Raw genomic sequence first — 22272 nt, forward strand, 5'->3', positions numbered from 1 at the left:
CCCTGGCTGTAAGCAATGCGTGACTCGAGTTCGTACCACCTGAAAAAATGCGGACTATATTTTCATGGTTTGTTATACTCCTGGGCGCAGCTGACGCACAGCAGCTGTACATCACGACGACTGGCTATCCCGATCGTCCACAGTGCACGCAGCCAGCTTCCTCCCCGGAGTACTACTTTCACCCGTTCTCGTATACTCTAAATGAGACCGTTCGGTGAGTAGACAGACTGCCATAGTGAACCAGAAGAGTAACTATGCTAATGGTTACAGGTTTGCGACTTCCGTACCAAGGCCAACGACCACGCATACGTATGGGCCTCACTATGCATCTGCTGTGAAACATCTCAGCCCCGTTCCAGCGACGACAACATGGGGTAATTGGTTGCCTAATCGGACCGTCATCGGAGCCACAGACACCACAGACCCTTACGGACAAGCCGCCTGGTCAAGGCTGTGGCGGCAGGCCAGCATCCAGAATTATACGACGACCGGTCTGTACTCGACAACAGTCAGCCCCACGCCGGTGCCGAGCAGTTCACTAGTCCTGCCGCCCGCTGACTACTTTGGCCCAACGGACTGCTATAGCTTTCCTAATGACTTCGTCTTTGGAGTGGCAGGCAGTGCTGCGCAGGTCGAGGGTGCAGTAGGCTTGGAGGGGCGCAGTCCGACTATCCTGGAGAAACTAGGCAACACGACTCAGCCAAAGGACTACGTGACGAACGAGAACTACTACTTGTACAAACAGGATATTCAACGTCTAGCAGCCATTGGAGTCAAGTACTACAGCTTCTCCATTCCGTGGACGCGCATCCTACCCTTTGTTCTACCCGGGACCCCGGTAAACGAGCATGGCATCAAGCACTATGATGATCTAATCAATACTGTCCTTGAGGCTGGCATGCTGCCCATCGTAACCCTTCTTCATTTCGACAGCCCCTGGATGTTCGTCGCCGGCGGCAACTTCACAGCTACTCCGGATATTGGCTACAACAATGGAGGCTACCACAACGAGACGTTCGTCGATGCCTTTGTTAACTACGCCAAGATCGCTCTCACGCACTTTGCCGATCGAGTCCCTATCTGGGTTACATTCAACGAACCACTTCTCTACTCGTTCAATTTCAAGGGCGCCGATAACGTCGTGCGCGCGCACGCCCAAGTGTACCACTTCTACCACGACGTCCTAAATGCAACCGGCCAAATGGGCATCAAGTTCAACGACAACTTCGGCGTGCCTCAGGACCCCCATAATGGCAGCGACGTGCAAGCCGCGAACCGCTTCCAGGAGATGCAGCTGGGGCTCTTCGCGAACCCGATCTTCCTCGGGAAGCAGTACCCAGATTCCATTCTGGATACCCTGCCTGGTGCCAAACCACTCAGCGAGCAGGACCTGTCCTATATCGCGAACACGTCCGATTTCTTCGGCATCGATCCATACACTGCGACGGTAGTCTCACCTGCCCCAGAGGGGATTGAAGCCTGCGCTGCCAACGCCTCCAGCAAGCTCTTCCCGTACTGCGTGGTGCAGGAAACGAAGACTAGATATGGGTGGAACATCGGCTACCGCTCCCAGAGCTACGTCTACATCACCCCAACCTACCTGCGGGAGTATCTCAACTATCTGTGGAACACGTTCCGCAGCCCGGTCTTCGTGTCAGAGTTTGGGTTCCCTGTTTTCGGAGAAGCCGAGAAGACGGACCTGTCGGATCAGCTGTTTGATACCCCGCGGAGTATATATTATCTTTCATTCATGTCGGAGATTCTCAAGGCAATTCATGAAGACGGGGTGCACGTTATGGGAGCGTTGGCGTGGTCGTGGGCGGATAATTGGGAGTTTGGAGACTACAAGCAGCAGTTTGGGCTGCAGGTCGTTAATCGGACGACGCAGGAGCGGTATTACAAGAAGAGTTTCTTTGATTTGGTAGATTTTGTGTCCTCGAGGATGGCCAAGTGAGACGCCTGTCAGGCTTGTATCAAGCAAGCATGTCAGCCTCTCGAGCTGTGAGCTTGACGGCGACATGTGCGCTGGATATAGTCAGTCCATTACTATTGATTATCTTATGATCTGATATTCACAAGTATAAATAAGCTTCTAGGATATACTTCGAGTAGACTCAACAGCTCTTAACCCATCGCTCGATATCATCCACAACAGCCACATCCACACTTCCTCCAATATCATACTCGGCCGGAGTACAGTTCCCCTCCCCCGGTACAAACAAGTGATTTAAGTTGTCATACAGCCGAAAGTGTACATTCTGACGATCCTGGAACTTTGCACAGAACTCTGCATAGTCGTCATTGACGGTAACTTGATAATCCCGTGCACCCTGCAGAACCAAGACAGGGCACACAGATCTCTGCAGGGACTGAATGGGATCAAATTCACGATACTGGAGCCAATATGCCGGGCCAAGACCAAATGGTAGTTGGCTGGCTGGTGTTGATGGGGTCAATGACGGACTATCAGCAAGCTCTGCTTGCTTTTCCAGCGCCTCAATTGTATTATCTAGTTCATCGCCGGAGGGTGCTCCCCCACACTCGTCAAGACTCTTGAAATACCGCAGTTGTCGAATCGCACACCGGTAGAGAGGTTGCGCCGGACACGCCATGAGGACACAGCCTGCTACTGAGGGCTCAGCTGTCGCAAGGCGAGCAGCAATCACACCCCCCAAGCTATGGCCCAGGTGGAATATCTTGTCGTGGTCAATATTAGGATGTTGACGGACCTTACGGATGGCATGCCTGACATGATAGATGTATTCATCTGTAAGCGTGGCTGTTGTGGTGCGCGTGAGAAGTCTCCCAGCAATCGTGCACGCAAACTTGTCGAACCGACACGATGCAATACCGCGACTTGCGAGACCAAGGGCCATGTCCTTGAATGGTTTCAGGGCGCCAATAGTGGAGTCTTTGTCCATGGGGCCGGAGCCGCCGATGAATACGATACAGGGGAATTTCTGGCCAGTCTTGACGGGGACTGGCAGGGTTAGTTCTGCTGCTACTCTGTACAGGCCTTTGCCGAGCGTGAGAGGGATGCGAGTGACATCCTCCGCTCCATAAGGTGGTGGCTGCCAGGGTGCACTTATGCCCGCCGCTTGCAATGTGAGGACTCGCAGACCAATGATTCTGCCGGAAGGTGTCATGTGAAGTGATAAGACTAGGGACACACGACTGAATCGGAGGGGTACTTTGGCAGTAATGATGAACCAGCCCAAAGTGACGGTGGGATGACCAGTTTGTTGAAGAGAGCCGCAATTAGCGAGAATTGCCCTCCATTGGTTCGCTAGAAATAATTCAGAGAAGAACCATCGCAACGGAGCAACGCATTGCTGTCGCAGATTCCTCCACTCGTGCCGTTCAAGGTAGCCAACTATCCGGGATGCATGCTGTTCGGCATGAACGAGTGTGGCTTTCTTTTCTTGTTCTCTTCGCCTGAAGTAGCTGAAAGACTGACAAAGCCTTAGATACAAGTTGTAGAGCCACATGTTATGGGCAACGCATGAGGTTCTTGAATCTGGGGGACTGTAGACCGGATGAGACCGGTTATTTAGGGGCTGAGCTCTGTCAACCCCGCGTGCAAGGATAATTGCCATGTCACACTAGGGCCATCTCTAACCAGTCAACAATTACAACCAAGATTGAGGTTCCAGGGTAGTCCAGGCTCCAGGTTCAGATATAAATCGAGAAATTTAACTTGATTGTCTAGGCACAATAGGAGGAGGAGTATTAAGCGCGCCAAGAGGAGCAAGAGACAAGTTCGCCTGCAAGAACAGTATCTATACAAATGGGCTGTCACTGCAGCCAGCATTACAACCGCTGGTAAGGCCCATTTGATATATATCATGGATTCTCTGTTATCTGGGGTTATCTATCTGGCAAGAGGACGCTAATTTCCATATTCCTTTTATTTCCAAGCCTGGCTAGGCGATCAGGCAGACGGTGCTGCCTCAGGCAACCATTGGAGATTAGGCCGCCTAAATCTCTCCACCAACATGCTAGCCTCAGTTTCCCGATCGGGGATTCGTCAAAAAGCCATCGCGACCAGAAAACTAAACGGGCTAACGATCTTGGCAAACAAGCGCACCAGGCAACACCTCGCTTGGCCGCTTGGTGCCTGGGCCCTCCTGTGCCTCAAAACTCCAACGCCCCTTTCTGTCGCATCCCACGTAAAGCGAATCGCAGTTCGCAACACAGGGACAAAATGGCGAGCGGAACGCGGCCGTATTCACACACAAATTTCAACAATGTGTCAATGAACAGTGTGCTCACAAAGGTGCACATCGAGAACCAAGAGCTGGAAATCGGTAAGTTACTGCCAACAAGACGCGCCGGATCACCGGATGAGCCTCATGCTAAGATCGACCTCTAGTCGATCGCCTTGTTGAGCCGCAGACCATAGCACACTTCTTAGAGTTTGCGCTGGGCGGTCCTCTCCCCAATGGCAAGGAATGTGGCCTTGTGCGGATGACACCGGATGAAATCCCGTTGACGCAGACCAGTCCTGACCCGGATGCTGATCAAACCGTCATCATGGACAGGGTGATGAATCGCATTGGGTCCATGCAGGATGGGGACCGGTTGTGCTGTGTCGGGAAGAATATCCATTCCCTGAAGAACAGATTGTGGGAGGGCATTGTCCCGCTCTGTGAGGAGCGATGGAAAGAAAAAGGCCTCAACAAGACGGATAATTTTGACGTAGCGTGTCAGCATCTTTCGGCCGTTTGCGCAGCATTTGAATATTTGAATCAGCCCAAAGTGATGGCGAATATGCGCGACACGTTCAACCTGATCTGGGAGCATTGGAGGGAGCTAGAAGTTATGCTGAATCGACAGCGCGCAGAGAAGCAGCAGCCGTCTGTGAGCGTGACGAGCCTGTGGACGGCATACATGGCAGCCCATTTTGAGGTCATGACGGAGCGAGCACACCGCTGGGTGACGGTCCAAGTCAGCGCCCTTCGGGCTCCATTACTCACCACGCTGCGTTCGCATCGTCCCGTGGATCTGGACACGGTAGACAGAATTCAATGGCGGACAACCGACGCGCTGCACAGGCTGGCTGAAATCACTAGCGTCGCCGACTACGGCATTCTTATTCCGATGGATGGATACAAGGGCTACACTGCACCAGCTGTCCCGTCAAATGTCCCTCCTGCTCTTCGTTCAACTGTCTGGTCCGAGCGTGGAGGAACATACTCGCGGAGGCTCAAGCAGGTCACACAGACAGCGCGATACCAGAGCCTCATGCAGGCGCGCGCAAGAGGCGAGGCTCACCACATTGCGGATCCGGTGTCACTGCACCAGGCGTGCCTCGACCAGATCAACAGCCAGCATCAGTTACGACGTGAAGTGCGCGGCAACCCGATTGAGCCGGTACCCCGCGAGCCATGGATTACGAGATTGTTGTATTCGATTCAGAATCCGAACGATCGACGTCGGAGCTTCGGGCTGGCCATCTACCGGCTGACATATAAGCAGAGCGATGCCGAATGGAATGTGTGCAAAGAGAAAATAGAGCAACACATTGCGGACTGGGGTCGCGGACAGACAGGCTCGAGTGCGATCAAGCCGCATTTGAAGCTGCACTGGATGGATGGGAAGGATTTACGAATTGCTGAAGGAGACGTCGAGGGCGCAAGAAAGCACTTCCATGACCTTGGTCCCTCATCATTAGATGCTGAGGACCTGATCAACGATCGAGTGTTTCTCGTAGTCGACGAGCCCAGTGTCGCCTCGTACACGAGCTCAAACTACTCCGCCGCCCTGCTCATCACGCGCGAAGGCGACTTTGCAGGTTTCGTGCTAGCCGTCGACGCTGAGTGGAATCCAGCCGAGGGTCCCGATCGTCCAGACGAATCCCCGGGGTACCACGGACAGATGCGAATCCTGGGCAGCCTGGTCTGGGGAGATCTGTACGCCGTGCATGCATCACAAGCCGCGTTACTAGAAGATCTATGGCCTCTTGCTCTCGACCACCCGAACACAGTCTATGTCGGGCCCGTCGTACCCGAGGAGATCAGGGCCTGGCGGCTCCAGAACGGCGTGCGCAATATGTGTCTGCGAACAATAGCCGACTACGCACACAGGAAGATCAACGGAACGCCGTTTCCTGTTGCTCCCGTGCGAACCATTCCAATGCGCGCTGCCAATGCAGGCCCCTCCAGCGCGCCAAGTAATCGTCCCCCTGGATCGGCGCAGGGTCAGGAAGACAATCAACTGCGATCGTACATGCTGCGCGCGTTCCAGCGACATCTGCAAAGGAGAAATCACCACACAGAAGCGGCAGTGGTTGAAGAGATGCTGGCTACTCCTCCAAACCAGCAGGTCGATATCGAGCGGGTGCGACAACGCGTGGAGCAGGGTCAGGCTAATCCTGCGCCGCGGTTGAGTCGAGAGGAGGAAGATGAGCTGGAGAGGCGGGAGTTTGAGAGAGAGTTTTGCCCGCAGCAATAGTTGATCTTGCTGGTTGAAAGTACTTCTCCTTGTGTATGCGCATCAAGTGGGATATTACGTGAATAGCTATTCAGCGACGACCATTCTTTATTGTTACACTTTCATTGAGAAATTTGAGAATTTGTCAAGTAGGTGCGAACAATACAGCACAACGGGAAATAAATAATAGAAGACTCGGGGCATAATACCAGAGCGTTTGAGCCAAATGTGTGCTCCCTGGACTGAAGGGTCATAGCACGCTCTGTAAACTCCACAGTCAGTGCACTAGTGCTTGATGTGACTAAACATTCCATCAGGCTCTAGGTGCATGTATATATGTATGTATCTGAGAACACGTTGTGCCTATGACTCGAGTTCTAACCCGCCGGTGTTGGGTGTACATGCATGAACCCGTACAGCAAGAGGGAGGGAAAGAGGGAACGCCCTATTCTGGAAGAGTCGTGGCAGACTCGAAAAGGAGAGGAGTTAAGCCACGTGGGACGTATCTCAGTTGGCGGATGCCAGTAGTGTGGCTGTGCTGCAACATGCGGAGGGTAGACTAGTATATTAATTAGCATAAAGTCACCAGCTGGTGTCCAGTTTGGATGGGAGTTCATAGGTATGTAAACACCATGCGGTGCGTATCATGGGGTCAGCATGATAGAGTTAATGAGTTATACTTCAGGGGTAACCTCTATAATTAAGTAGTAGGCTTTCACTACTAATAAAATGTAGGTTAGTATAAATATTCCTAATAGAATTTCACTACATTTAGCAGCATCAGCAATCTAGGCAGTAGTAGATATTTTCTCTGTATTATATTATAGATAAGTATACTACTTTCTCGCTACTGCATTAGAGCTAGACCTATACTATATCTAGCCACTTTCTGGGAGATTTCCTTTCAAAATTCTTTCACTTTCATAAGAAAAACGAAGCTACCTGGAGGCTCTTCCCTTCAGATAAAATCCTTATCGTGCGATTAAACGACCACAAGGGCACTGCGGACTTTTAAGAGAGCTGAGGGAGCTCGGTCAACTTGTCTTCACAACAACCCACATATGTACTAAGACTGACCAAATGTTGATGGAAATACCCTCATCAAATACTTCTCCACAGTCTCTCGTTTGCCGCCAAAGTCACAAGGAGTATCCATGTCCGGCACTGTCCAGTAATTCAAATGAAACCCGGACGACCCCAGCGGCCGCTCTATGTAATGCACTGCATGTTTTATTCCTGCAGCCAGTCTCCTTAAAAGATTACCCGCTAGAACAATGAATTCCCCGGGCTGACAGCCTGTCGGAATAAACGTCGCTGTATTTTGCATCTCTACAGCAGAGAGATTTCCAACCCTGTTTCTCAGATCTGCGACTCTGAGGCCGCCATGCGAGTCCGGAAAATTGAACAGCATCGTCGTAGGGTCGATGTGGACAGGGACACGGAGTATGTCTTCATCATGATAGCATGGAGCAAAATAGGTGGGCGCGAAGAACGAGTTCTCTTTGTGGTGGATAGAGGTCAAAGATTGAGTCAGATGCAGAGAGGACGACAAACACTCAAGCAGCGTGCAATGAATGACACTACATGTGCTGTGCAGTTTTTCCGATGCACAGATAAGCTCTCGTGCCTCGAGGGACCAATTCCCGCCCGTATCATAAATCCCATCTCGGAGCTGCAGAACCTCTTCCAAGTGTGCTTCCCCCCGTGTCTTTTCACTTCCGTACGGGACGAATCGCGCTCTGCTGGCTACCCCGGACTTGGCGTAATCAGCTACCTTTTCTCTAGGGTCTCGTTCGAAGAACTGCCGGCACTGACGGAATTCAATTCATCAATACAGCAACCTAATGAATGTGTTCTGGCGTGGTGTGGCACTCACCTTCTCAAAGCACATGTCAAGTCTATCCTGCGGGATTCCATGATCTCGTATTCGGCATGCTCCGTAGTCCCGGAGGGCTTGCGTGAAAGCTCTGGCCGCTCTATCTCTGATCCCTGTATCCTCGTGTCGAAGATCAGCGTAGCTGATTGACGGAAGATGATCAGGTTCTGTGATTGATCCCATATTGTGTGGAATTTGACTTCTTCAAGATGGCAAGTATCAATAGGTGTGAAGTGAGAAGCCTGAGTTAAGAATTCCAGGGATGTGAACAATATGCATAACACGTCATATATGACCTGTTGTATTCTAGCTGCATAATCCTGGTTCAATCATTTCATGACCGACAACATACAGTGACTGCACACCATAGGATGCATCTTGAACCTTAGAAACTATGCTTATCCATAATATGATCCACAGAAAATGTTTTACTACTGCCTAGATTATTAATGCTGCTAAATGCAGTGAAAGTTCTATTAAAAATATTTATACTAACCTATGCTTAATTGGCAGCAAAAGCCCACCACTTAATCATGGAGGGCAACTATGAAGTATAACTCTACTAATACTTGAAGCTCTCCGTGATCACCTCATAGAAAAGCCTAGTGTATACCTTTTAGAAATGGCAGTCTTTTTATATAATAAATTTAGTATATTAGTATTACCTTTAAAAGATCTCTTTCCTCTGAAGGTTAGATAGTTATAAAAGAAAGCCCAGTAAAAAGTAAAAGAATAGTATTATACGTTCTAGATAAAGTCTAAGAAAAATCCTAATAAACCTGGAAGAAAAGAGGTCTAAGAAGCGGCTAATATCCAAATTAAATCTGAATCTAGATTGCCTGAGAAAGAGTGGGACTAAATAGCTGATAGCGCTAAATATAAGCTACAGAAGTAGTGAGGAAGTATAGATTAATCTGTAATGTGACGTGGTCATATTATATTAGATCGATGTGTAGATACTCGGATGGTGATGTTGACGTGGGAGTTAATGATTGGTATAGATCATGGAGCTCTCCAGACACGACTTACCGCTTTACTTTGCTGGACCCTGCCTCATGACCTTCGATGTCTATAGCAGTTGTTCCCACTATGTTTTACGGATCTTAGCGTTGAGCACTTTCCCACTTCATTTGGGAAGATCAATCTTCGGGAAAAGATGCCATGGGGGATGATAATATTGAACTGTCTGTAAACGCGTCAAGCATTTTCGCTGGCATTTCAACCAGGCGATCTAGTTGACCTATATTAGGGCAGCCAACACTGATTCCCCCCACTGTATGCCAAGGAAACCGCCTATCTTGTTTACTTATGGGGTTTTACTTATGGGGTCTTGTGTATGCATTACCGTATACAGCCCATTGGGGATGGCCTTGACGCTTTTCGTGATGCCCTAAGAGAACTGTGCGCACAGTTAAACATCGCTCGACCTTTTGATGCGGCCAAATTGGAAAATAATAAAGGTAATTCAACGCCACTTCTCCAAGTTGCCTTCTCTCATTCAAATAGGATTCAAAAATCAGTTAGTCGACCTGATTATGACCCTACAAAGCTTCCCGCGTCCTCGCATTTACCATCAACGACTACCCAAGGAACTCTTCATAACGATCTCAGACGGTTCATATCAGTTGTTGACTCCGACAAATTCGATATTGCGCACCTTTCCCTCTTATGGATGCAATTTATGATGGCCAACCGGATGAAGTGATAAGGAACAAGGCTTACGCGGCGGTCGTCGAATCCACCCCTCCACCGAGAAACTATCATTCCTTAATCAAACTCCCTACCTACACACAATGAGCAGCTTTGTCTACTCATCTAGCACAGAAATATGTGGATAATGTGCTAAAAGATGAATTGGGTTCGATATACGTCAACGTTCCGGGCTTCTACGAAGCCTACTTTAGGATGTCGATGGCCTTGAAGAAGCAAGTGCAGCTGTTATAGGAGATGCAGAGAAGGGGATAGCCCTCTGTTCAGTGAAGAAGACGGTTGGCACAACTGGCCTAATGATGCTAAGGAAAAGGAGGTCTTAGGGTGGCTTACTACACAGATCAATGTGCTCCACAACATTGTGATTGAGGAGGGCTTTACTATGCTAATCCATAACACGGTCTTGACGCAACCTAACCAGCCTTTGCAAGGATCTACTGCTGACCGTAAGCTGGATGTCGGATTCGTTCGCTGCTTGGATACGACTGATCAAGCAAAATCTCACTGGTCACATGTCCTGGTACTGAGCGAGCTGAAAGAGTAACCCAGGTGCTGATACGGCCTCAAAAACATGGGATGATTTGGGTCGCTATGCGAGTCATTACCGCCTAAGACACCCGTCAGTATGCTTTGCTTTGGGTTTTACACTTTGTGGACCCATATGCGACTGTGGGAGTTCAATCACATAGGGGCCATCGCCTCATCACCATTTAACATCAACAAAGATGCTCTTCAGTTTGTCTTGTCTATTCTGGGATTTATTCAGATGTCAATGAACAATTGGGATATGATCCTAGCATCATGTCCTCTTCAAATGGAAAGCGCTTTATTGAGATTACGCGCAATGGCCGGTCGGAATGTCTCGTTCTTGACAGCCTCTTGAAGGACAGTCAATGTGTTGCCAGCAGAGCTACAACATGCTGGAAAGCGCACAGTGAAGGGGATGAGAAAACCCTCGTTATCAAAGACTCATGGCAATATCCAGGCGCGAAGAGGAGATATAAAAGTTCCGTCCCTGGTACTTATGAACATGGAACACTGATTCAGTTATTCAAAATTAAAACGCCACTGTTAGAAGATCCCTGAAAAGACTCCATTCCGTATACGCGCATTCCTGACGTGGACATCAGCAGTGATAGATCCAAAGATCTTATCTAGACTGTGGGACTAAGCTCGGACGATTTTCTGTGGCGCTGGATAGATCTAATCCATTGCCATGGAACCAAACAATCTATTCAGAATTGGCATTCTATTCACTTGCCCAATTCCCCCTTGCATCACGGTAGATTAACAGAGGGCAGGGACAGTACCTGTCTTGTCATGAGTCGGAGCCGGGTCGGAGCCGTGGAACGGTGGATTCTGCTACAGATTGGCTTTATTATTGGTGGGCTGTCGCAGTGGTTGACGGATCATAAGGTACAGTACCTCAAGTCCTGAACTCTATTCATGCTGCCCTTTTTCAGGGCTGACGGATCATGGATGATGGGGTGTTCAAGATCTGCAGTCTGTGAATAAGAGTTTGTCACTTTCCTTTTTCATGAGACCCCACCCACATCATTATGACGCGGCAGTAATGCCAGAGCAAACTAGCACCAAATCAATCAAAGACATTCATTCCCCCCGCGCCTCTGGAAAGCCTTGGCATGTCCGGCGTTGCCTTCCAGCCAATCAGTGCTGTGAAAGCTTCATACTAGTGGAGCGGATTGATGTCATCAATGCTGACCTAATATGGCAGCAATAACAATCATGTTTTGCGGTCTGACCTCGCTCACTCTGCAGCTTCAGCCTTTAATAATTTTTTTGATATGTTATGGAGTCTGAAGATGAACAAAGGCTAGAGCAGTCGCGTTCTTCTGACCCAGCCGAAAACGTCTCAGGTCCGTTGTTAAGGAGAGGATCAACGGAGGGACAACAATCTGAGGAAGTCCCCTCATCGAAGGTTGCTATTCCGCGACTCGCTCCTCCTAGGACCACTGGCAATCGTCGCATCAGAACAGCATGTGCGGCATGCAGGGAACAAAAAGCCAAGTGTAGTGAATACCGGCCATGCCTTCGCTGCGTCAGTTTCGGCATCACTTGCACGTCGCTTGAAAGCAAGCGCGAGAGTAGGGAAAGGTTAGTAGGAGACCGGGACAATTTTGGACCTTTGACTTAGTGTTATATAGGCAAGTCGAAGAACTAGAGCAGCAGGTGGCTCTTTACGAAGAGTTACTGCAACACCTACGACCCAGGGTCAATATTCAAGACGCAGAGCTTATTACAAGGACATTGCACAGAGTAAGTCACAATCCGCCCTGTCCGTTCACCTTCTCAATTTTGACAATATTTCAATAGAGGAGCTCTATCACTAGCCCCCCGTCGCCGGATCCAGTCAGCGCGACACATGCGACCGCTCCTCAGCCTTCTTTTGCCGTGGACTATGTTGAGGAGGACTACCATCGGAATCAGCAGCTGCACGCGTTCGGCTACCTAGGGTCGCATTCCGAAATTTCATGGATACGTGATTTGAGGAAGGAAATAGGCAGGGCCACACCTTTGGCGGAGTCGAAGGCAGCTTCACCGGGCAACGGTGCCAAGGCGTTGACCTCGGTAAGTTATTTTCTGGATGATCAGAATCTGTTAGTCGATCGGGGTATTGCCGCCTATGATCGTCCTTCTCGTACTATTGGAGACAAGCTTATACATCTCTATTTTGACGCGGTTCATCCGTCTTTTCCCATTGTCGGTAGGATTCCGTTTATGCAGCAGTATGCATTATATTATTCCCAGCCAAATATGCGGCCACCGGGCAAGTGGCTCGCGATTCTTAACTTAATCTTTGCGCTGGGGGCCAAATTTGGTCATCTTCTTTCTGAAACGTGGACGGAAGATACCGATGGGCCCTTGGAGTATTTTTCCCGGGCTCAGAAGCTCAATTTTACGAATGGCCAGCTCTTCGACCACCCCAACCTGCAGCAGGTGCAAGCCGAAGGCTTGAGCGCATTTTGGCTCATGTCCATGGGACACGTCAACAGGTACATATTCCATTCTCATAAACCCAGAATGACACATCTAATACGATCTGCAGGGCATGGAGAACCTGTGGTGTCTCCATCAGGTCCGCCATCGCTTTGGGGATTAATCTCCGCAGCGAGAGCAAGGACACGCCGAATTTCTCTAAAGAGCTCCGGTATCGGGTCTGGTGGTCCATCTACACGCTGGAGAACACCCTCTCCATCATGACTGGCCGTCCCACGAGTGCTGCGGATACGTTCTGCACCACACCTCTCCCTATTCCTTACGAAGAGGACCAGTTCCATGGGCCTGTCGCCTCGCAACTTCTCTCGGACTACAGTGTCCGACATAGCTATATGCAAGCCTTCTCCTCGCGAAGGCACAAACACCCCGCTTCCCAATTTTCACCGAAACCTGCACCGTCTGTAGGACACTACTTGGCTTCGACCATCAACGAGGCCGCGCCTAGTAATTCTCTTTACTTTCTGTATTTCATCGACATAACGACGATCATGCGGCGAGCAATTGATGTGCTGTATGCGCCAGGCGGGTCTAGAGAACCCTGGCCGAAAGTCGGCGCAACGATAGTGGACTTGGTAAGAGACGCAGACGCGTGGAGTAGCAGTCTTCCAGAAGTATTCCAGTTTAGGCCGATGCAGAAGTCCAAGTTATTTGAACGGCAGCGATGGAGCCTTGCCTTTCGCTTCTATAGCACCAAAATCACTATTTCTCGCCCTTCTCTTTGCCGCACCGATCGGCTTCGCCCCGGTCAACTCCAAAATCCCCCGCTGGACCAGCGGAAGAACGCAAAAATATGCGTCGATTCGGCCTGCGATATCCTAGACCTATTACCAGACACGCCGGATGTGCTCTGGCTGGTCCAGCTATCACCCTGGTGGTGTATCATTCATTATCTGATGCAGTCCGCGACTATTTTACTAATTGAGCTCGATTTCTGCGTCAAGTTTGACGTCGAAGAGACCCCCAAAATCACTCTGATGGTGGAGAAAGCTATGGGGTGGCTTCTTGCAATGGCGGCAGATAACCTCGCTGCTCAACGAGCATGGGAGGTCTGCCATAGCCTCTACTGCTGCATTTCCCTAACGCCTGTTGACAGCATGATGACCACACCTTCCGCCTCTACTTCACCGTTACCACCCCAGAGCAATATCCTACGAGCGATGCAAGATGGGCTGCAACTGACACAGTCGCATGTGTCTCTGTCGCAGAATATAGTTGTACATCCCACACTGCAAACGATGTATGATCAATTTGTGCCTCGTGAATCTAGTGGAGCTATGTTCGAGAATCCTGGCAATACCAATCATCAGTAGTCACCAGAAGTTTTGTTTCTGGTAATGCGTGTTTTGTTATGTATTATGTAAACTACATCAGCCAATAGAAGATGAAGACAAAGACTGGGGTAGCTAATAGATAAATGACTGACGTTACTGCGCAAGGGATTGGATTGGCCAGGGTAGATTAACATATGATTGTGTGGAGTCCCAGCCATGAGTGTGGCTTGGAGAGAGGATGCCCGAATGACCATGCATCCTTCCACCGAACCAGGAGATGAAGCAAAGTGCCATTGAAAGGGCGCAAATGAATATGAATTTATAATGGTTAAGATCCAATTTGCATCTATAGCTTGTACATTGAGATTGAGATTAATTCAATCCTGCAGGGGTTAATCTATCTGGTGTACATAATGTGGCCTACACGTTTTCTTCCCGAACGTCCCCGCGCCAAGAGGCTCTGCCTCAGGTAATCCACGTGGATCAGCTGCCAAGACTCTGCCGCCGGATCTAGAATCCCCAGGACCCCAGGCATCACCAGGCATCCCCGATCGAGTGACGTGAATATAATCTCTTATCTCCATCTATTCCCCTCGTAGTTTCTCTCTTTTCATCCTTCATTCTCCTTTCATCAATCTCACCCATTTGCCAGTGATTTTCCGAGTGCAGGCACTCCTAGTGCCACTCCCTGAGGCGATGGCCACCACCACCACCTCGTCGGTCGCCAGCTCCGCGACCGTCCCGCCGCAAGGTGGCATCCTCGAAGGTGGGAATCCATCCCACTATGACCCCAAGAACCCAATTGTTACTTTCATCATTCAGGTCAGTATTCCATCATGGTAACCGGATCTCGAAACTAAATCGACCAGGCTTCAATCATCATTATTCTATGTCGCCTGATTCACTGGCCGCTTTCCAAGATCCGGCAGCCGCGGGTGATCGCAGAGGTCATTGCTGGCATTGTCTTGGGTCCATCGGTAATGGGACGGATCCCCGGATTTACGAATGCAATCTTCCCTGCTGCATCAATTCCCAACCTGACTCTTGTCGCCAACCTGGGTCTCGTGCTTTTCCTGTTCCTCGTCGGCCTCGAGACCAACTTGCGTTTTCTCATCAGTAACTGGCGCGTGGCGGCCAGTGTCTCAGCCGCGGGGATGATTCTGCCCTTCGGATTGGGTTCCGCTATCTCGTATGGTCTGTATCACACGTTTCGAGCGGAATCCGGCATGGCTCATATCGATTTCGGCACTTATCTGCTCTTTATTGGCATTGCAATGGCGATCACGGTGAGCCCTGTATCACTCAACTATGATGATGTCAGCTACTCATTAGGCAGGCTTTCCCGGTGTTGTGCCGTATCTTGACCGAATTAAAACTCCTCGGAACCAATGTCGGTGTCATTGTACTGTCTGCCGGTGTAGGTAACGATGTGGTTGGCTGGATCTTACTCGCCCTTTGCGTCGCTCTTGTCAATGCTGGAAGCGGCATCACGGCCCTCTGGGTGCTACTCGTCGCAGCCGGCTATATCGTCTTTTTGGCTCTCGTATTCCGTCCGTTGTTCTTGCGCTTCCTCAAGAAGACCGGAAGCTTGCAAAAGGGTCCCAGCCAGTCGGTCGTGACAATCACCATTCTCATTGCTCTGGCCTCGGCATTCTTTACTCAGATCATTGGAATTCACGCCATCTTTGGAGGATTCATCATTGGCTTGCTATGTCCCCACGAAGGTGGTTTCGCTATCAAGCTGACCGAGAAGATTGAAGACTTGGTTGCTGTTCTGTTTCTTCCATTGTATTTCACTCTCTCCGGGCTCTCCACCAATCTCGGCCTGCTCGATTCCGGCACGGTCTGGGGATATGTCATCGGCGTGATTGCCATTGCCTTCCTCGCCAAGGTGGCCGGAGGTGCTCTAGCTTCGAGATTATGTGGCCTGCTCTGGCGGGAGAGTCTCTCCATTGGCGTTTTGATGAGTTGCAAGGGTCTTGTCGAGCTGATTGTCTTGGTAAGTTACTTTCTTGCGTTGATCTGCCAAATGACAACTGACCGTGATAGAACATTGGTCTCCAAGCGCGCATCCTCAGCACCCGCACATTCACGATTTTCGTCGTCATGGCCCTAGTGACAACTTTTGCAACCACGCCTTTGACCAGCCTCTTGTATCCAAAATGGTACCAGATAAAGGTGGAGCGCTGGCGTCGTGGGGAAATTGACTGGAATGGTCACCCGATCCAATCCGATGGACGCCAGGATAGTGTTGCTGCTGCCAAAGAGCAGCTGAAGACTGCACCAGTCCGCAAGATGCTCGTTTATCTGCGCCTGGACGGACTTTCCAGCATTTGTACGTTGGCTGCCCTGTTGGGTCCCAATCAACCCGCCGCGCCGCCATCCCCGAAGCTGCATCCGACCAAGGTCAAAGAAGCTCTGTCATCTCCGGAACCAGCAGTGGAAGAGTCCGCCGAGACCGAAGTCCAGCCGGAGCCTGCGCTGCAGGTCCATGGCGTCAGGCTGATGGAACTGACCGATCGAGACTCGAGTGTCATGAAGGTCTCCGAGATCGACGAGTACACTCTGTGGGATCCCGTCATCAACACCTTCCGGGCTTTCGGCCAATGGCGCGATATTGCGATCATGGCTGGGGTATCCGTCGTTCCCGAGTATTCTTATGCGGACACCGTCGTGGGGATGGCTCGTGAAGAATCCGCCGATCTCCTGTTAATCCCGTGGAGTGAAACGGGTGGCATGAGCGAGGTGCAAACTGGTCTTGGAATCGACGAGGCCAGTAGATTTGTCAATGGTCCCTACACCAACTTTGTTTCGAATGTGCTCTCTAATACGACGAGCAATGTGGGCGTCCTCGTCGAGAGGAACTTATACAGCCGCAGCTCCGGCAAGCAACGGCCACAACTCACCAAAAAAGCCAGCGCTCTCAGTATCCGCAGTTCCATCTGGGGCGGTACGACGGCCGCCGCGCGATCGCATCATATTGTGTTACCGTTCTTTGGCGGTGATGATGACCGCTTCGCCCTGAAATTCCTTCTTCAGCTGGCTCAAAACGACCAAGTCACGGCGACCGTCCTGCACATTGATGTCCTTTCCTCCCCTCCAATAAAACCCGCCGCTAACACCAAAGTTTCCCAAGGGGAGAGCTCAACCAGCCCTTCGACAGTCGCATCACAACAACCCGAGAGCGATGGTACCTTCTTCGCCTTGACGCGAGATTCACTCCCGGACGAGTTCAGGTCTCGCGTCGTCTTTACACGTCTCACCCCGAAAGCTGACGACAATGTGGTCGAGTTCACTATCAACGCCGTGAAAGAAGAAATGTCGCAGACGACACCGAAAGCTGGAAACATTGTCGTAGTGGGAAGACGCCACAACGGGCTGGACCAGACTTTGACTTCAGCAACCGTTTCATCTCCGGACGAGGTCGGGCCCGATGCCAGACAGGCCCTTGGGGCTGTTGGCCAGGCGCTGGTACGGACTGAGAATAGAATTGTGGGTAACGTACTGGTCCTCCAGGCAGGCACGACTAGCCTGCGGCGGTAAATAATGATTATATGGCACATATAACGTTGGATTTATGTTGTCTTCCCTGTTGATATACGATCCGATGGATCGCACACGAAGTTCCCTGTCGAGATAGCTGCCGATCGGATGCACATACACGGAGTTCTTAATTCCATCAATCTAGTCATTTGACATTGTCATTCTCATAATCTGGTAGGATAGTATCACAACTCAATCTCCTCAGCCTTGGCGCCCGTGATGCCAGCCGCCAACTTCGACCTCGCCCTCAACCTTGGCCCATACCAGTAAAACACAAACGGAATAAACGTCAACAGCGTCGCCACAACGGCCAACAACAACCCCGCATACTGACTGCCGACATTATGAAAAAACTGCGAGGCAAAAAGCGGCGATACCGCACCGAGCGTATTCCGCATGAACCCCTGGCCCGCAATCGCGGAGCTCGAGTTCTCCCCGTAGCAATCAGAAGTAAAGCTGTAGCAGCTCTCGAAGATAAAGAAAATCCCGACCGTAATGAGGACCAGTGCAATCACCGGCGCAATCCAGTGCAACTCCTTGTACTGCGTGAAGCTGTAGATGAATAAGCCAATAGGCAGCCAGATGGAGCCGAGCATGGCGCCGTAGAGGCGGGCTTCGGGCGTTGTCTCGCGGGCGGGATCGGCGACGATGGAGCGGTATTTCCGGATTTGGAGGAAGTTGAGCGCGAAGCCGATGGTCGTGCCTATGCAGAGAGCGATATACGGTAGACCAGCAACGCCCTCGCTCCAGCCTTTCTTCTCTTGGAAGGTGATGGGGATGACGGAGAGGAAGAGGAATGTGAGGAACCAAGCGAAGGAGATCCAGAGGCCGAAGGCGAGGACGACGGGCTCGGTGACTAGCATGTGGATTGCCTTGACGGAGGAATTGTGCAGCATTTCCTTGATGCCGGGCGCCTCGAGGTCCTTTTGTGTGACGTAGCGGTCGTCGCCGGTCTGCTGGCGGAGGATCTTGGCGCGTTTGGCGAGGGTGACGCTGCCGCGGGTTTCGCGGAGACAGAGAGCGATGATGATGGCGAGAGGCACGTTGGCGAGGCCCTGGATGCCTTCGATCCAGCGCCAGCCGAGGGTCTCGTCGATGAAGCCGGCGTAGATGGGGGCGCCGACGGTGCCGAGGATGGCGACGTAGGAGAAGGTGGCCATGGGGACGGCGCGCTGGTTGGGCGTGTACATGTCGCCGAAGGTGCCACCGACGAGGATGGTGCCGACGCAACCGAAGAGGCCGAGCAGGGCGCGGCAGACGATGATAGTCGCGATGTTCTGGCCGAGCGCGAGGCCGATGAACATGATCGCGAAGAGGACGTAGGCGCCGACGTAGACGACCCGGCGGCCGGCGAGTTCGCAGAAGGGGGCTAGGAAGAGCGGAGCCAGGGCACAGGTGAAGTTGAACGTGAATAGACCGAGCTGGCCTAGTTCAGAGGAGACACCGAACTCTGTTGTCATTCTGGAAATGCCTGAGCTGTACGCTGTGGTTGCCAGACCGATGAACAGAGTCATGAGGCAGAGAAGCAGGGAGATGAACGCCTTTCGCTTCGGACTCCAGTTGAAAGGGTTCTCTTTGTCTCCCTCTGCAAAGTCCAGCAMAATGTATTGATTCCCGTTGTGGTATATCGTCTCCGTCATGGTGAGCGGCATATCGACGTCGACCTTTTGAATTGGACCATCGTTGGGAGCAAAAGCATGGTCATCGTAGAGCTCCTGTAGGTACTTTCCACCGGCAACACGCCCACGCTGGTGCTGCTGAGTTTGAGGGTGGGAATGGGCATTCTCAGCGTGAGACGCCTGGACAGGCTGGGACTTGTCGGTCTTGTCCATGGCGGGAGTATGGGGAGGGGTGGATGGTATCGGTGGATGTCCTAAGTCTGGGACAGTTTGTTTAAATATGGAAGGCGAGTGTGCTCTGTCATCAAGCTGCATAAATCATGCGGTGAGTTGCTTTTAGAGCGACAGAGCAGGCCAATGCATGACTCGTGCTCCATAGTGCGACGTCTCTGGCAGTGAATGATGGCCCGTCTCGGGTGGTTACGGAGTCCGCCTCGCAGCATCAGGTTTGTCTCCAACTGCACTACTCTGAGATGAGGCGTGATCTCTCTTACTGATGGCCAGATACACCGTACTCCAACTGCTGTGGGTCACCTCGAAGATTTTTCATATCCTGCGTAAACTTCGGAGAAACTTTGCCTCACTTCATCCCAGACCGCAACCATCACCTCAGGCTATAGCACTATGTATACTCGCCATCTCTGAATTGACAGTCACAGCCTTTGCAACAGTAGACAGTAAAGCTCACATCCATGATATTAAAGTATACAAAGGGATCCCACTCGAAACATGGCCTGCCAAGGCGACATCACGGTTTCGGAACTCCCCCGAGATCGACCCAGCCGTGGGCCCATGACGATCCAACCCCCCACAACGACCGAAAACAGGGACAAGCGGCAGAGACTGATGCAACACAAGCCGACTCCGGGATCCCGAGTCATCGTGCTCCGTACTATGTTATTTCCGGCGGTGAGGTCGGACGAGAGCCACCGGCCCGAGTCGGCATCTCACGCCTCACTGGCCTGATTCTTCCGCCCTGCAGTTTGCCACCCCGTGGGTACATCCCACCCCCCGGTGGACTGAATTGGAGTCGGAGCTCGGAAGACCTCGGTGAATGAAAGCAGCAAGCAGCTATCGACTGATGCTCGAGAAGTGATCTTGGGGGACTTGCGTATAAATAGTTGCTTTCCACTAGACTTTGCTCCTTCTCTTGTACTGTTGTCGAGATGGGAGCGGGTTCTGAAGACGGAGCCATTGGGGATCGTCGTCAGTGCTGTTATGATAATGCTGGGACCGGTGTCTAATTCTCTGACCGGACGCTTATACTCTAATGCCGGACTTATGCTCAACCAGCATAGTGGCTTGGTAGCTCAGACCGCCCCCCGACAGTTTACCAGGTCTTTTGGAGCTTCGGGTTGAGCGTTAGGGTCTCCAAACTGGAGTTGGTAAAAGAATAGATATTGCTTGCGGTAAAGACCTCTTTCACGCTGGCGTAGAATTGGCTGTAGTGAGGCAGCTTGTATCCTCAAGAATGTTGATTGGGCAGAATTGCTGAAGAGCATGGGGAGCATCCGGTGGCAGTTTGCAATGAATCCACTGGCTATAGGTGTCTAGGCGGCATCGCCGCCAGAGCAATGTCTGCGGCTGGCTCTCAGAGGGCTTGAATACGGCTGTTGGACATGTTACCTTTCCAATATCATGAAGAACGGCTCCGAGAGATAGGTCTCGTGGACGGCATTCTGCCAGTGCGGTTGAAAGTCCTCCATCAGATTGGCCAACATTTGCGCCTTGGTCAGGGTCTTCAGATTTTTCCCCTCAATCAGGATCTCATGTCCTGGAAACCTGGGCGTTGGGTCACCTTGAGAATCTCTTCCTAGACAGTGGTGAGCGCCTCAGGAGGAAGAAAGTAAAAGAGAAGCTGCTTACATGCTAGTGGATTAACTTGCTGTGACTGTATTTCCACACCATAGGTGGTCGCGTTGAGCCAACTGTAATCAAAGCTAGATGGGTAGTGTTGGATAAGATTGCCTGAATGACAGTGATTAAGAATTGGGAGGAGAATATCATCCATCAATTATTTGAAATTATGGTCTAACAGATGGCTTAATTATTAATTTTCACAGTATAGTCAGGGAAAGAGCAGATATGGAGAAATATCCTCAAACCTAATTAGGCAGCTAAAGGAATAGTGAGGGACTTGATCCACAGGTTGTCAAATGGTATAGACCCACCTATTCAGGTCAAGATACTACACCAAAATCAGATTTGAATGTAGGACGGACTGGGGATCAAAGACAGGCACCTGTGTAGGATACTATTGATCCCGCAAATAAGCCACTGCCAAACTACTCACAAATCCACCCACACTATCAATGTCTAATGCAATTTTTAATGTAGGATCTAGGCAATGGTCAGCTGCTAGACAGAGATGCATTAGTAATTGGTCTTGCTGCCCAGGATCTATCTAATAGAAGACCTGTTATTTCCTCTCCTTAGTTACTCTTTGAGTAAGATTAGACTCAGGGGTAGTGATCCTGGTTGAGCTCAGCATATCTGGAAAGTCTGTTTCCATGTTAATATAATCTACAGAGTCTGCAAGCGCTGTATGAACTAGATGGTGCCTCTTGATGTACTGTGTATGCCTGCTCATGGCATTAATGGCAGATCGAACGCCGTCCATCGTTGGCTCGAGAATAAATCATKTGATCAGGCGGAAGGGTTCCGCTGGCATAGTCTCACCGCCAAGATATCCGCCAATCAGCTTACGCCATGATCCTCTACCAAGAAAATCGTGTCCTCCGTCCCAGTATACAGCACAATACAACACAACAACTTGGAACACTTCCAAGGGAGGTTCTCCCCC

The 22272-nt window shown here is 50.8% G+C and overlaps 7 protein-coding genes across 7 annotated transcripts; 4 read left to right on the forward strand and 3 right to left on the reverse strand.

The window, feature by feature from the left end:
• Positions 1-47: 47 nt before the first annotated feature.
• On the forward strand, positions 48-1954 carry Asppvi_009440 (glycoside hydrolase family 1 protein; the record flags this gene model as incomplete). The annotated part of the gene is made up of 2 exons (XM_043305296.1): positions 48-214; positions 271-1954. The coding sequence occupies 2 exons, from the start codon at positions 48-50 to the stop codon at positions 1952-1954; spliced, it is 1851 nt and encodes a 616-aa protein (XP_043161231.1).
• Positions 1955-2114: 160 nt separating this feature from the next.
• On the reverse strand, positions 2115-3146 carry Asppvi_009441 (alpha/beta hydrolase family protein; the record flags this gene model as incomplete). Its single annotated transcript, XM_043305297.1, has 1 exon — positions 2115-3146. The coding sequence occupies one exon, from the start codon at positions 3144-3146 to the stop codon at positions 2115-2117; it is 1032 nt and encodes a 343-aa protein (XP_043161232.1).
• Positions 3147-4204: 1058 nt separating this feature from the next.
• Positions 4205-6453, forward strand: Asppvi_009442 (uncharacterized protein; the record flags this gene model as incomplete). Its single annotated transcript, XM_043305298.1, has 2 exons — positions 4205-4307; positions 4373-6453. The coding sequence occupies 2 exons, from the start codon at positions 4205-4207 to the stop codon at positions 6451-6453; spliced, it is 2184 nt and encodes a 727-aa protein (XP_043161233.1).
• Positions 6454-7498: 1045 nt separating this feature from the next.
• Asppvi_009443 (uncharacterized protein) lies at positions 7499-8491 on the reverse strand (the record flags this gene model as incomplete). The annotated part of the gene is made up of 2 exons (XM_043305299.1): positions 7499-8242; positions 8309-8491. The coding sequence occupies 2 exons, from the start codon at positions 8489-8491 to the stop codon at positions 7499-7501; spliced, it is 927 nt and encodes a 308-aa protein (XP_043161234.1).
• Positions 8492-11828: 3337 nt separating this feature from the next.
• Asppvi_009444 (uncharacterized protein) lies at positions 11829-14346 on the forward strand (the record flags this gene model as incomplete). Its single annotated transcript, XM_043305300.1, has 4 exons — positions 11829-12133; positions 12184-12295; positions 12353-13032; positions 13086-14346. The coding sequence occupies 4 exons, from the start codon at positions 11829-11831 to the stop codon at positions 14344-14346; spliced, it is 2358 nt and encodes a 785-aa protein (XP_043161235.1).
• A 657-nt stretch (positions 14347-15003) lies between these two features.
• Asppvi_009445 (Kha1p) lies at positions 15004-17850 on the forward strand (the record flags this gene model as incomplete). Its single annotated transcript, XM_043305301.1, has 4 exons — positions 15004-15129; positions 15177-15593; positions 15644-16306; positions 16357-17850. The coding sequence occupies 4 exons, from the start codon at positions 15004-15006 to the stop codon at positions 17848-17850; spliced, it is 2700 nt and encodes an 899-aa protein (XP_043161236.1).
• Positions 17851-18035: 185 nt separating this feature from the next.
• On the reverse strand, positions 18036-19682 carry Asppvi_009446 (MFS transporter; the record flags this gene model as incomplete). The annotated part of the gene is made up of 1 exon (XM_043305302.1): positions 18036-19682. One exon carries the CDS (start codon positions 19680-19682, stop codon positions 18036-18038), a length of 1647 nt encoding a protein of 548 aa, XP_043161237.1.
• Positions 19683-22272: the final 2590 nt, after the last annotated feature.

Source organism: Aspergillus pseudoviridinutans, assembly GCF_018340605.1.
Source record: "Aspergillus pseudoviridinutans IFM 55266 DNA, scaffold_7, whole genome shotgun sequence".
NCBI classification, from domain to species: Eukaryota; Fungi; Ascomycota; class Eurotiomycetes; order Eurotiales; family Aspergillaceae; genus Aspergillus; species Aspergillus pseudoviridinutans.